At 45.1% G+C, this 15,018-nt stretch overlaps 1 protein-coding gene across 4 annotated transcripts in view; it reads right to left on the reverse strand.

Moving 5' to 3' along the window:
* Positions 1-15,018, reverse strand: part of LOC115102581 (tyrosine-protein phosphatase non-receptor type 11-like) — a 92,532-nt gene that overhangs the window by 15,034 nt on the left and 62,480 nt on the right. For all 4 annotated transcript variants that reach the window (XM_029622680.2, XM_029622678.2, XM_029622682.2 and 1 more), the window contains exons 11-15: positions 9,852-10,006; positions 9,359-9,426; positions 8,889-9,040; positions 8,382-8,485; positions 8,078-8,205 (exon numbers count right to left, since the gene is read on the reverse strand). In XM_029622680.2, coding sequence (XP_029478540.1) covers positions 8,115-8,205; positions 8,382-8,485; positions 8,889-9,040; positions 9,359-9,426; positions 9,852-10,006 — 570 coding nt within the window. In that variant the 3' untranslated portion in view covers positions 8,078-8,114. The remainder of the gene's footprint in view (positions 1-8,077; positions 8,206-8,381; positions 8,486-8,888; positions 9,041-9,358; positions 9,427-9,851; positions 10,007-15,018) is intronic.

Below are 15,018 nucleotides of genomic sequence, written 5' to 3' on the forward strand. Positions count from 1 at the left end.
CCTGCATCAGTGCTGCGGGCTAGCTCTGAGCTATGGGCTGCCCACTCCTGCATCAACGCTGCTACTGCTTCTAAAATCGCTCCCGGCTGCACCCTCAACATCATGGGCCTATTATCCTGTTCTGCCTAAGACATTACACTTGGTTGAAATGCTGAGATTGTGGAGCCTACAAGAGTTCCTGCAGTAATTGCCAATATGGTCCAGTAGATATGCTGGTTATCCATACTGCATTGCAATTTGAAATATAACTCTGTTATATAGCTGCATGTGATTGGCTGGGTCATAGGTAGAATATCCTCATGTACCAAGAAAATCGCTCATCCTGCCTCAGCGAGGCCACTTGATGGTGCATCTTTATTCCAGGTGGTTGGCTGTGTTCATAGGTAGAATATCTTCATGTACCAAGAAGATCGCTCATCCTGCCTCAGCGAGGCCACCTGATGGCGCATCTATATTTCAGGTGGTTGGTTGTGTTCATAGGTAGAATATCTTCATGATCCAAGATGAAAGCTGATCTTGGCTCAGCGAGGGCATCCGGCAGGACGTCACTATGGCAAGTGCGTTCATACCACTGGAGGCTGCTGAGGGGAGGACGGCTCAAAATAATGGCTGGAATAATGGCTCCTGTGGTTCATACTACTTATGGTTGCCTATTTAGATATTTCACATGTAGTAAGATGCCTCATTGAGGGTAACTGGCGTTGCGTCAAATGAGAAATTGTCATATGTCTGCATTAACTCATGCTACAGATAGTTAGTATTCACAAACAGGCCTAGTCGGCATTCATGTAATGGTACAATGACCTTCGCTGGTCTATTGACAGCTCTTAAATGGCGTATTATGCCATACACACAGTTAATCATCTGGCTGTTTTGGGGGATTTGGTATAGCATATTGTGCTCCCTGCCTGTAGTCATTTTATAATTTTTATATGACGGTTCGCTCTGGCAGTGAGCTACCCTGACGGAGCAGAGCCTAATGTCAATATTACACATTGTAACCTTTCTAATAAATGCTTAAACTTACATGTGTTGTTTTCTTTCTGAAATAAAACAAAGCCGGCACAGAAGGGAAACCTGAGTGTGGCGGCAACAGCTGATCACAACAGCGGATATTGCACCAATTTTATTCACACTCTACCTTCATGCAGCCTATTTAAGTTGGCCAGTTCTACACATCCTTCCCCGATGATGGATGTCACACACGCTGGTGTGTCTTGCTGCCATTAGCGTTGCTGCCTACTAGTTAGTCGCTATACCTGCTGTTTTCTGAAATCCCACCACCAGCCTCCACCTGTCTTGGTTCTGTTTCTTCCTTCAGGGGATTTGGTACAGCACCGCCTGTAGTTGTTTGATCATCTTTATATGACGGTTCGCTCTGGCGGTGAGCTACCCTGAAGGAGCAGAGCACAGTGCCAAGACTATGCATCGTAATATTTTCTAATCATTTAATAAACGTATACGTCGTGTTTCCTTTCAGAAATGATCTCATACACAATATTACCCTCACCCCACCCCGTGTTTTTCACATAGCGGCTCTACCCTCTTACAAAATAGGGTTCTTTGGGGTTCTACATAGAACCTTAGGTTCTTCAAATAAAATTGTATTTGTCACATGCGCTGAATGCAACTTGTGTAGACCGTACAGTGAAATGCTTACTTAATTACTCTAACCAACAACGCAGTTTTAAGAAAATACCTCAAATGAGCTAAGAATAATATATATTTAAAGAGCATCCGTAAATAACAAGAGCAGGGCTATATACAGGGGTACCGGTACAGAGTCAATGTGTCAATGTGCGGGGGCACCGGTGTCGAGGTAATTATGTACATGTAGGTAGAGTTATTAAAGTGGCTATGCATAGATAATTACAGAGAGTAACAGCAGTGTGTGTATGTATGTGTGTGTGTGTGTGTGTGGGACGGGGGGGGGGGGCAATGTAAATAGTCTTGGTAGCCATTTGATTAGCTGTTCAGGAGTCTTATGGCTTGGGGATAAAAGCTGTTTAGAAGCCTCTTGGACCTAGACTTGGCGCTCCGGTACCACTTGCCATGCGGTAGCAGAGAGAACAGTCTATGACTAGGGTGGCTGGGGTCTTTGACAATTTATAGGGTCCTTCCTCTGACACCGCCTAGTATAGAGGTCCTGGATGGCAGGAAGCTTAACCCCAGTGATGTACTGAGTCATATGCACTACCCTCTGTAGTGCCTTGCGGTCGGAGGCCGAGCTGTTGCCTTTACCGGGCAGTGATGCAACCCGTCAGGATGCTCTCGATGGAGCAGCTGGAAAATCTTTTGAGGATCTGAGCACACATGCCACATTTTTTCTGTCTCTTGAGGGGGAATAGGTTTTGTCATGCCCTCTTCACAACTGCGTTGGTGTGCTTGGACCCTGTTAGTTTGTTGGTGACGTGGACGCTAAGGAACTTGAAGCTCTCAACCTGCTCCACTACAGCCCCGTCGATGAGAACGGGGGCGTGCTCAGTCCTCTTTTAGTCCTGTAGTCCACAATCATCTCCTTTGTCTTGATCACGTTGAGGGAGAGGTTGTTGTCCTGGCACCACACTCCCAGGTCTCTGATCTCCTCCCAATAGGCTGCCTTTTCGTTGTCTGTGATCAGGCCTACCACTGTTGTGTCATCAACAAACCTAATGATGGTGTTGAAGTCATGCTTGGCCGTGCAGTCATGAGTGAACAGGGAGTACAGGAGGAGACTGAGCAGGCACCCCTGAGAGGACCACGTGTTGCGGATCAGTGTGGGGGATGCGTCCTGGAAGTCCAGGATCCAGTTGCAGAGGGAGGTGTTTAGTCCCGGGTCCTTTGCTTATTGATGAGCTTGGAGGGCACTATGGTAATGAACGCTGATCTGTAGTCAATGAATAGCATTCTCACATGAGTGTTCCTTTTGTCCAGGTAAGAAAGGGCTGTGTGGAGTGCAATAGAGATTGCATCATCTGTGAATCTGTTGGTGCGGTATGCAAATTGGAGTGGGTCTAGGGTTTCTGGAATAATGGTGTTGATGTGACCCATGACCAGCCTTTCAAAGCATTTCATGGCTACAGATGTGAGTGCTACGGGGCGGTAGTCAATTGGGCAGGTTATTTGCTTTCTTGGGCACAGGGACTATGGTGGTCTGCTTGAAACATGTTGGTATTACAGACTCAGGCAGGGAGAGTTTGAACATGTCAGTGAAGACACTTGCCAGTTGGTCAGCGCATGCTCGGAGTAACCGTCCTGGTAATCTGTCTGAGCCGGTGCAGTACAATTCGATCTTAGTCCTGTATTGACACTTTGCCTGTTTGATGGTTCGTCGGAGGGCAATGCGGGATTTATTATAAGCTTCTGAGTCCCACTCCTTGAAAGCGGCAGCTCTACCCTTTAGCAAATGTTGCCTGTAATCCATGGCTTCTGGTTGGGGTATGTATGTACGGTCACTGTGGGGACGACGTCATCGATGCACTTATTGATAAAGCCAGTGACTGATGTGGAGTACTCCTCAATGCAATCGGAAGAATACCGGAACATATTCCAGTCTGTGCTAGCAAAACAGTCCTGCATCTGCTTCATCTGACCACTTTTTTTATAGACTGAGTCACTGGTGCTTCCTGCCTTAATTTTGGCTTGAAAGCAGGTATCACGAGTTATGGTCAGATTTGCCAAATGGAGGGCGAGGGAGAGCTTTGTATGCGTCTCTGTGTGTGGAGTAAAGGTGGTCTAGAATTGTTTCCCCTCTGGTTGCACATTTAACATGCTGATAAAAATGAGGTAAAACTGATTGAAGTTTCCCTGCATGGTCCTGATCTGCATGGAGGAATGGGCCAAAATACCAGCAACAGTGTGTGAAAACCTTGTGAAGACTTACAGAAAACGTTTGACCTCTGTCATTGCCAACAAAGGGTATATAACAAAGTATTGAGATAAACTTTTGTTATAGACCAAATACTCATTTTCCACCATAATTTGCAAATAAATTCATAAAAAATCCTACAATGTGATTTTCTGGATTTTTTTTCTTCTCATTTTGTCTGTCATAGTTGAAGTGTATCTATGATGAAAATTACAGGCCTCTCTCATCTTTTTAAGTGGGAGAACTTGCACAATTGGTGGCTGACTAAATACTTTTTTGCCCCACTGTATATATATATACACACACACTACCACTGGTGAATAAACTTGGTTAAAGCTTTACTAATCGTCCATGAGTTTTACTTGGTTCATTTAGAACTGGTAACCATAATGTTTGACATTGTCTTACCTTGTCTGTTGATCATGTCAATGACAATAAATGAAAAGAATTATGCTGGAATTCTTTTGTCCATTATTTAGTTGTTTATTCAATTATATACTAAGCTCAAAATATCACTATTTAATAGTAGTAGCCATAATTCATTAATGGCACCACGCAGGGTTCAATATGGAACCATTTGGGTTAATTTATTTAACTACGCAAGTCAGTTAATTAAGAACAATTTTTATTCATAATTTTTTTACCTTATGAACAAATTCTTATTTACAATGATGGCCTAATGGGGAACAGTGGGTTAACTGCCTTGAACAGGAGCAGAACGACAGAACGTCAGCTAGGGGATTCGATCCAACAACCTTTCGGTTACTGGTCCAACGCTCTAACCACTAGGCTACCTGCCGTCTCAAAATTGATCGAATACATTTTTTTTTCTCATCCATCTACACACAACAGGGAAGCATGTTTTTCTAAATGTGTGCAAAAGTATTGAAAATGAAAAACACAAATCTAATTCACATGTATTCACATGTATTCAGTGTAGAAGCACCTTTGGCAGAAATTACAGCTGTGAGACGTTCTAGGTAAGTCTCTAAGAGCTTTCCACACCTGGATTATGCAACATTTTCCCATTACTCTTTAAAAGATTCTTCAAGCTCTATCAAATTGGTTGTTGATCATTGCTTGACAAACATTTTCAGATTTAAGTCAAAACTGTAACTCGGCCACTCAGGAACACTAGGCTACATGCATGTCCCCAGTCCACCTGGCTGTGCTGCTGCTCCAGTTTCAACTGTTCTGCCTGCGGCTATGGAACCCTGATCTGTTCACCTGACGTGCTACCTGTCCCAGACCTGCTGTTTTCAACTCTCTAGAGACGGCAGGAGCAGTAGAGATACTCTGAATGATCGGCTATGAAAAGCCAACTGACATTTACTCCTGAGGTGCTGACCGGTTGCACCCTCGAAAACAACTGTGATTATTATTTGACCATTCTGGTCATCTATGAACATTTGAACATCTTGACCATGTTCTGTTATAATCTCCACCCGGCACAGCCAGAAGAGGACTGGCCACCCCTCATAGCCTGGTTCCTCTCTTGGTTTCTTCCTAGGTTCTGGATTTTCTAGGGAGTTTTTCCTAGCCACAGTGCTTCTACACCTGCATTGCTTGCTGTTTGGGGTTTTAGGCTGGGTTTCTGTACAGCACTTTGTAACATCAGCTGATGTAAGGAGGGCTTTATAAATACATTTGATGGATTGATGACAGCCTAACCCAGCCAAACACTAACCTGAACGACACTGGGCCAATTGTGTGCCGCCCCCAGGGACTCCCAATCACAGCCAGTTGTGATATATCCTGGAATCGAACAAGGGTCTGTAGTGACGCCTCTAGCACTGAGATGCAGTGCCTTAGACCGCTGCGCCATTTAGGATCTTCATTGAAGAAGAGCCTCTAAGGTTCTGATCAAAGAACCCTATAAAAGGGTTATCCAGTATATATAACTTTATGGGTTCCATGAAGCAAGTAATATAACTCTTTTTGGTTCTATAATCAAAAAATAATTCTAAGAGTGTAGCATTTTTTTCAGTTGTAGAGGGGTAAATCTGATTCAAATGTTGAGGTTAACTATTCTGTTTAACTTCTATAACCCCTTGACCGCCACATCTTCTGTATGTTGTATTTTATGTTATGTAAGCCGTTTTTATGACGCAAAGGACATTTATGTCAAAACAGACAATAAAATGCTTTCTTATCCATCTTATCGTAAAGGCTTCTTCGCCCATAATGATTATTCACTGGGGAGGCAGGTGCCATACATGTACCACAACCAGGTGGTTAGAGCGTCGGGGCAGGAACTGAAAGGTTGCTAGATCGAATCCCTGAGCTGACAAGGTAAAAATTAGCTGTTCTACCCCTGAACAAGGCAGTTAACCCACTGTTCCTAGGCCGTCATTGTAAATAAGAATTTTTCTTATTTAAATATATATATATATATATATGTATATATATATATATATATATATATATACACTGCTCAAAAAAATAAAGGGAACACTTAAACAATTAAATGTAACTCCAAGTCAATCACACTTCTGTGAAATCAAACTGTCCACTTAGGAAGCAACACTGATTGACAATACATTTCACATGCTGTTTTGCAAATGGAATAAACAACAGGTGGAAATTATAGGCAATTAGCAAGACACCCCCAATAAAGGAGTGGTTCTGCAGGTGGGAACCACAGACCACTTCTCAGTTCCTCTGCTTCCTGGCTGATGTTTTGGTCACTTTTGAATGCTGGCGGTGCTTTCACTCTAGTGGTAGCATGAGACGGAGTCTACAACCCACACAAGTGGCTCAGGTAGTGCAGCTCATCCAGGATGGAACATCAATGCGAGCTGTGGCAAGAAGGTTTGCTGTGTCTGTAAGCGTAGTGTCCAGAGCATGGAGGCGCTACCAGGAGACAGGCCAGTACATCAGGAGACGTGGAGGAGGCCGTAGGAGGGCAACAACCCAGCAGCAGGACCGCTACCTCCGCCTTTGTGCAAGGAGGAGCAGGAGGACCACTGCCAGAGCCCTGCAAAATGTCCTCCAGCAGGCCACAAATGTGCATGTGTCTGCTCAAACGTTCAGAAACAGACTCCATGAGGGTGGTATGAGGGCCCGACGTCCACAGGTGGGGGTTGTGCTTACAGCCCAACACCGTGCAGGACATTTGGCATTTGCCAGAGAACACCAAGATTGGCATATTCGGCACTGGCGCCCTGTGCCCTTCACAGATGAAAGCAGGTTCACACTGAGCACATGTGACAGAAGTGACAGAGTCTGGAGACGCCGTGGGGAACATTCTGCTGCCTTGCAACATCCTCCAGCATGACCGGTTTGGCGGTGGGTCAGTCATGGTGTGGGGTGGCATTTCTTTGGGGGGGCCGCACAGCCTTACATGTGCTCTCCAGAGGTAGCCTGACTGCCATTAGGTACCGAGATGAGATCCTCAGACCCCTTGTGAGACCATATGCTGGTGTGGTTGGCCCTGGGTTCCTCCTAATGCAAGACTATGCTAGACCTCATGTGGCTGGAGTGTGTCAGCAGTTCCTGCAAGAGGAAGGCATTGATGCTATGGACTGGCCCGCCCGTTCCCCAGACCTGAATCCAATTGAGCACATCTGGGACATCATGTCTCGCTCCATCCACCAACCAGACTGTCCAGGAGTTTGCTTTAGTCCAGGTCTGGGAGGAGATCCCTCAGGAGACCATCCGCCACCTCATCAGGAACATGCCCAGCCGTTGTAGGGAGGTCATACAGGCACGTGGAGACCACACACACTACTGAGCCTCATTTTGACTTGTTTTAAGGACATTACATCAAAGTTGGATGAGCCTGTAGTGTGGTTTTCCACTTTAATTTTGAGTGTGACTCCAAATCCAGACCTCCATGGGTTGATACATTTGATTTCCATTGATAATTTTTGTGAGATTTTTGTTGTCAGCACATTCAACTATGTAAAGAAAAAAGTATTTAATAAGAATATTTCATTCATTCAGATCTAGGATATGTTAATTTAGTGTTCCCTTTATTTTTTTGAGCAGTGTATATTTCTATTACTAATTAAGCTGTGTATTTTGGTGCCTGTCGGCTGGTTATTAACACATTATATAAATCAAATAGAGTGATTTAAGTGTATATGGAGGAGTTGCTCAATAAAAAGTGACCAATTATTTATTTTTAGAAAATAACAATAACACCACTTAAATATTGTTATAAGTACGTATGAGCCTTTATAATGCCATAACTAATAATTAAACGAGCCACCGTAACAGAGTACTCACAGAGAGGTTGAGAGAGGCAGAGGTCCGTGGCTGGACTTCACCTCCTGGTTTTACTGCTGCTCCCGGAGGTCTTTGGGTTCTTGATGTTTAAGTTCTCATACACGCTGGACGGGTTGTCATCCGTCACCCTGCATCACACAAACAAAACATGGTGAGCTGAAATTCTGTTTCATGTTCATTCAGACAATGTTCATTGCGTGTGGATGAAATAATATGAAGGAGATAGAGTGTGCATTTAGAGAGAGTAAAGCAGCATTTGTCTGTGAACTATGAGCCGTGTGTGTGTATTTGCAGGGCTACTCACACAGAGGAGGAGCGTGACACACAGGTCATGTTGGGTTTTGACCGGGCGTTGGTCATCTGGGGGTATTTGATATTAGAGTACTCCCTCTCCTTCGTTTTGTTCCTCTGCAAAGTGTCCACAAGAAGCCATGTTTTTAGAACTTGAAAAGGAAGATCGGTAAACATTGAGACAGGGTAGAATATCGCGCACCTGGCCAACATGCTTTGCTTGTTGACACCCTGAAATGTAGTACCCGTAACTCGGGTTCAACTTGATTGTTCCTTTGAATCAAGCTATTATAAAATGCTTGGGTCTCCAACTGTAAGGCAATACCTAAGCTCCAGACAGTCCCTTTAGAGAATATATACTTCAATACTGCTGTTGGTACGGTAGTTACTAGTACCTTTAGTAATAAACTACTACTCGTCCACTGCTAATATACAGTAACTGTGACTAAAAGGGCCACTTTTACTGCTAGAATACTTCTACAATATTACAGAACTATTTCCACTACTGTTTGGTAGATACCTGTTCCTCTTCCAGTCTCTTCTGTGCCGTGTCAATGTACTGCTGGACGGCCATGTAGATGAACTTATACTGGGCCTCCGTCTGCACCATGCCTGACCGCTGCTGACGAACCCTCTGGATGGTCTTAGGGATGTCGATGTCACAGTCTAATCCTGAACCACACACACACACACGCACACACACACACGAGCATGCACACAAACACACGTAGCATATTTAGCACGGTTACACAGATTTGTCCCAAATCCTAATCTCTACTCCATGCAGAGCCATCCAAAAACACAGTATCACAGCCGTAACGCTTGGATAGGACCGATATCAGAGCTGTAAGGTTTGGACAGGACTGATAGAGCATTAACGCTTGGACAGGACTGATGTCAGAGCCGTAACTAGGACTGATTTTTTTGGCTAGGACTGATTTTATAGCGGTAACGTTTGGTTAGGAACCATAATGTTTGACATTGTCTTACCTTGTCTGTTGATGATGTCAATGAGAATGTCAATGACAATTATGGTGCCTGTTCTCCCAATTCCTGCACTGGGGGAGGGGGGTCAAAGGAGACAATAGCACTATGTTACTACAATTAGGTGGCACTTTCATAACAGACATAGACTCAAACTGCCATTTCGCTAAAGTTACACTTACAAATATGACCAAATCTATAAGAAAGACAGTTGTGCTTTATACTAAAATGTAAAAACATAAATCCTACTTTTTGGTCTGTTAAATTTATAGTATATCACAGATTCATGGTCAACTTTGATGTATACAGTCCTAGAATACTAGACCCATAGTTATATATTTATCTTTCCATATCACATGAGAGTGTTCTCCCAAACAGTCATCACAAACAGACATGCATTTAGGCTCGAAAATAACTGCCTTTATGTCAGTAGGGCTTGGAAAGGTGTTGCATCTGATACGTGCCATCTGTCACAATGTGTGCCCTCTGTCTGTTTTACCTGCAGTGGACCACAATTGGTCCGGTGTCTGGAATGGCGCTCTGCGTGCGGTTGACCTGCTCCAGGAAGCTGAGCACTCCCCCAGGCTCGTTGGGCACGCCATGGTCAGGCCAGCTCAAATACTGGTAGTGCCAGATGTACCGCACCAGCTCCCTCTACAGATGGAGAGAGGTAGCACTACAGTTTACAGGCCTATTTCAGCAGTGTTCACCTGGGGAGGGGAAATTTAGTTACACACAAATAAATGGAACTTCCTTCCCTTTTTATGCACTTCTCTCTACATTTATTCTGACCTTGAATTTTGGGAAACGCATATATCACTGTTCTAAACGCATGTTTCTGTCACTCCCTGATCTGTTTCATCTTTGTGACTGTCTCCATCCCCTTCCAGCTGTCACACCCTGATCTGTTTCACCTGTCTTTGTGACTGTCTCCATCTCCTTCCAGGCCCATCTTCCCCATTATCCCGTGTTCACTGTTGGTCTGTTGCCAGTTCGTCTTGTTTGTTCGGGTCAACCAGCGTTTTGTGTCTAAGCTCCTGCTTTTTCTAGTCTCTCTTTTCTCGCCCTCTTGGTTTTGAAAGTTGCCTGTCCTGACTCTGAGCACACTACGAATATCTGGTCATGCCCTTTGGCCTCACTAATGCCCTTGCCGTGTTCCAGGCTCTGGTGAATGACGTTCTCCGCGACTTGCTGAACCGGTTCGTCTTTGTCTACATTGATGACATCCTTGTCTTCTGCCACTCCCCCCAAGAACATGTGCTCTATGTCTGGCAGTTTCTCCAGTTGTTCGTTAAGGTGGAAAAGTGCGAGTTCCATTGCTCCAGCATTCCCTTTCTGGGCTACATCATCTCTGCTGGGAGTGTCAAGATGGATCCCAGAAGGTGAAAGCGTTGGTGGATTGGCCCTCCCCCTGTATGCCCTTACCAAGGTTCCGTTCACGTGGTCCACGGCTGCTGACCGGGCGTTCCGGGACCTTAAACATCACTTCACCACGGCTCCGATCCTGGTTCATCCGGAACCTTCCCGTCAGTTCGTGGTGGAGGCCGATGCTTTGGACGTTGGAGTGGGGGCTGTTCTGTACCAACGTTCTACACGGGACTTTAAGCTGCATCCCTGCGCCTTCTTCTCCCACCGCTTCGCAGAAGAATTACGATGTGGGGACTCGGGAGCTTCTCACGGTGAAAATGGCTTGGAGGAATTGAGGCACTGGCTCGAAGGGGCATAGCATCCATACATTGTGTGGACTGACCACAAAAACCTGTTGTATCTCCGCACCGCTAAGCGCCTCAACTCCAGGCAGGCAAGATTGGCCCTGCTGTTTACCCGGTTCAACTTTTCCCTCTCCTATCGGCTGGGGTCCAAGAACATCAAGCCCGGATGCCCTGTCTTGCTGCTATAACCCTCACAGCTTCCACCTTGTGCCTGGCGACGGAACTCAGCTGGGGTATCGGGAAGCAGGTCCGGGAGGCGCAGCGGTCCCAGCCGAAACCTGGGTGGGGCCCAGATAACCGGATGTTCGTACCTGACACAGTCCACTCTGCGGTCCTGGAGTGGGCCCATTCCTCCAGGCTTGCCTGCCACCTGTGCTCCCAGCGGACCCTGGCGTTTGTATGACAATGCATTTGGTGGCCCACCATGGTTCCTGACGTCTCTGCATTCATTGCCGCTTGCACCATGTGTGCTCAGAACAAGACTCCTCAGCAAGTTCTGGCTGGCCTTCTGCAACCTCTGCTTGTCCCTCACCATCCTCGGTTCCACATACTCCTGGATTTCGTCACGGGTCTCCCCCTGTCTGAGGGCAACACTGCCATCCTGATGGTGGTCGACCGGTTTTCCAAGGCCACCCAGTTCATTCCTCTTCCCAAATTACCATCAGCCAAGGCGACGGACCAGCTCATGGTGCGGCACGTCGTCCAGATCCATGGACTACATGGTCTCGGCCTACCGACGTCGGCATACCTTCTGCCCAGATGTTTGTCCACCTGTCGTCGTACCTGGAGAGCCCAGTCGGTCCTCCTCAAGACCACCTCCAGGTGGCGACGACAAGCAGATCACAATCGGACCCCAGCATCGTCTCGGGCAGAAGGTATGGCTATCCACCCAGGATCTGACCCTCCGGGTGGAATCCTGAAAACTCTTCCCCCACTTTATTGGCCCGTTTCCCAACTCTAAAATGATCAGTCCCTCTGATGTTCGTCTTCTCCTGTCCCGTACTCTTTGTATACACCCCACCTTTCATGTGTCCAGAGTCAAACCTATGTCTCACAGCCCTTTGTCTCCTGTTTCCAAGCCCACCCCTCTCCCCTGTCTCATCGACTGCCAACCAGCTTACACGGTGAGGCATCTCCTGAAGGTTCGACCTCGGGGCAGCGGATTCCAGTACTTGGTTGACTGGGAGGGCTATGGCCCGGAGAAGAGGTGCTGGGTCCCCGTCAGGGACATCTTGAAACCAGGCCTCATCACGGATTTTCAACGACTCCCCGGTCAACCAGGTAAGCGCCCAGGTAGGACGCCAGGTGGCACCCCGAGAGGGGGTGGGTACTGTCACACCTGATCTGTTTCACCTGTCTTTGTGATTGTCTCCACCCCCCTCCAGGTGTCACCCATCTTCCCCATTATCCCCTGTGTATTTATACCTGTGTTCTGTGTTGGTCTGTTGCCAATTTGTCTTGTTTGTTCGAGTCAACCAGCATTGTCTCAGCTCCTGCTTTTTCTAGTCTTTCTTTTCTTGCCCTCCCGGTTTTGACCCTTGCCTGTCCTGACTCCGAGCCCGCCTGCCTGATCACTCTGCCTTACCCAGACCCTGCCTGCCATCCGGTACCATTCCCCGACCTCTGGTTTTCTGACCACTGCCTGTCTTGACCTGCCCCTGTTAGAACAAACTATTGTTTATTCGACGTGGTCTGCTTCTGGGTCTTCCCTTCATACCTGATCGTATCAATATGTTGAAATTTAAGTCAAAATATATGCATTCAGAAAGTATTTTGACTCCTTAACTTAACCTTATTCTAAAATTGATTAGTTTTCCTCCCTCATCAATCTACACACAATAGGTTTAGACATTTTAGAAAATGTATAACAAATAAACTGAAATATCACATCTACAGTTATTCAGACCCTTTACTCTGTACTTTGTTGAAGCATCTTTGACAACTGTTCGAGTTGGCTTTGTAGTCCAGCACTTTGTATTTGAAATGATACAATGACCTTGAGGTTAAAGTGCAGACTGTCAACTTTAATTTGAGGGTATTTTCATCCATACAGGGTAAACATTTGAGAAATTAAATAACTTTTTGTTCATATCCCCCCCATTTTAGGGGACCAAAAGTATTGGGACATATTCACTTAAATATGTATTAAAGCAGTAACAATGTAAGTATTTGGTCCCATATTCATAGCACGTGATAACTACATCAAGCTTGTGACTACATATTTGTTGGATGCATTTGCTGGTTTGTTTTGGTTGTGTTTCAGATTAGTTGGTGCCCAACAGAAACTGTAAATAATGTGTCATGAGTCACTTGTATTGTAAACAAAACACTTCTACATTAATGTGGATGCTACACTGATTACAGACAATCCTGAATGAATCATGAATATTGTTGAGTGAGAAAGTTACAAACCCACAAACATCATACCCCCAAGATATGCTAACATCTCACTCTGACAATATCAGGTGACAGTAGCATTTTTGGGGGTATGATATTTGGCGTCTTTCTCACTCGTTATTCACGATTTTTCAGGATTATCTGTAATGATGTCAGTATCCATATTAATGTAGATTTGTTTAGAAACGTATTCTATTCTTATTTACAATCAAAGTCACATTTACCATTAATTTGTATATGGCATAAAATAATCTGAAACAAAAACAGCATCCAACCAATTTGTAGTCTCTCAAGCTTGATAGTGTATCACTGGCCCAATACTTTTGGAGCTCACTGTATATATAATTTTATTACCTCAGTCGGGGTCTCAACTTAGTGTTGAGAATTAGAATAATTCACAGCAGCTTCTCTTATGTCAGTCTCTGACACTCACCCACACCCGCTAAATATGTTTTAATTGGTCAATTAGTTTAGCCAGCTATCTAAAATTGTAGTAATCGTGGTCGATTTACCGACCAGGTGGCCCCCATTTATTTTGTTAGTCACTCTCATATATTAGAAACAGCAAACATTCACTATAAAACTGCTAATTTCTCCCTCTGCTCTATAGCAAAATGTGAAAAATTAAGAATGTCTCATTCTCTCTACACCCCATGACGAAGTGTAGAATTGCAGGAAATGAAAATATACATAAACACACACACACCTCGCTGCTGTCAATAAGGGGGCTGCTAAAATGTTTTGCTTGCAAGGTGGGGGGGCCATCCCCAACTGTCACGCCCTGGTCGAAGTATTTTGTGTTTTTCTTTATGTTTTGGTCAGGCCAGGGTGTGACATGGGTTTTTGTATGTGGTGTGTAGCTTAGTGGGATTGTAGCTTAGTGGGGTGTTCTGGGAGAGTCTATGGCTGTCTGAAGTGGTTCTCAATCAGAGGCAGGTGTTTACCGTTGTCTCTGATTGGGAACCATATTTAGGCAGCCATATTCTTTGGTTGTATTGTGGGTGATTGTCCTGTGTGTCTTGATGTCCTTGTTAGAGGTTTGTAGACACATGTATAGGCTGTTTTCGTTTCGTTTATTGTTTTGTTGAGTTTGTGTGTTGATTCGTGTTAAGTTGTTTTATTAAACATGGATCGAAATCTACACGCTGCAGTTTGGTCCGACTCTCCTTCACCAGTAGAAAGCCATTACACCAACAACATGAGGCTAGGGCCAGCTACTGTATGTATGTCGGTACAGAGACCCACGATGCCACAGCAACCTCTCATGAGTTTAGATTTGTTGTGGCCCCCATCCCCATCAAAGTTGCACATCCCTGTTTTAGCTAAATGAACAGAAAAAACAATTGAACACAAACATCCTGTTCAAATAGGTAGGCCGCCCATTGGGTATTTTCTGGGGTTGAATTCAATGTATTCAGTGCGCGCAATGTTACCACACAAGCATACCTGGTTCCAAGTCTGAATACCAAACTACTGAGATGTGCGTGGGAAAGGGGTACATTTCCTATGTCTGAATCGGGCCCTTATGACACGATGCAGAAAATCTGATCTGGCCTT

The sequence above is a fragment of the Oncorhynchus nerka genome, linkage group LG20 (assembly GCF_034236695.1).
Source record: "Oncorhynchus nerka isolate Pitt River linkage group LG20, Oner_Uvic_2.0, whole genome shotgun sequence".
Taxonomy (NCBI): Eukaryota; Metazoa; Chordata; class Actinopteri; order Salmoniformes; family Salmonidae; genus Oncorhynchus; species Oncorhynchus nerka.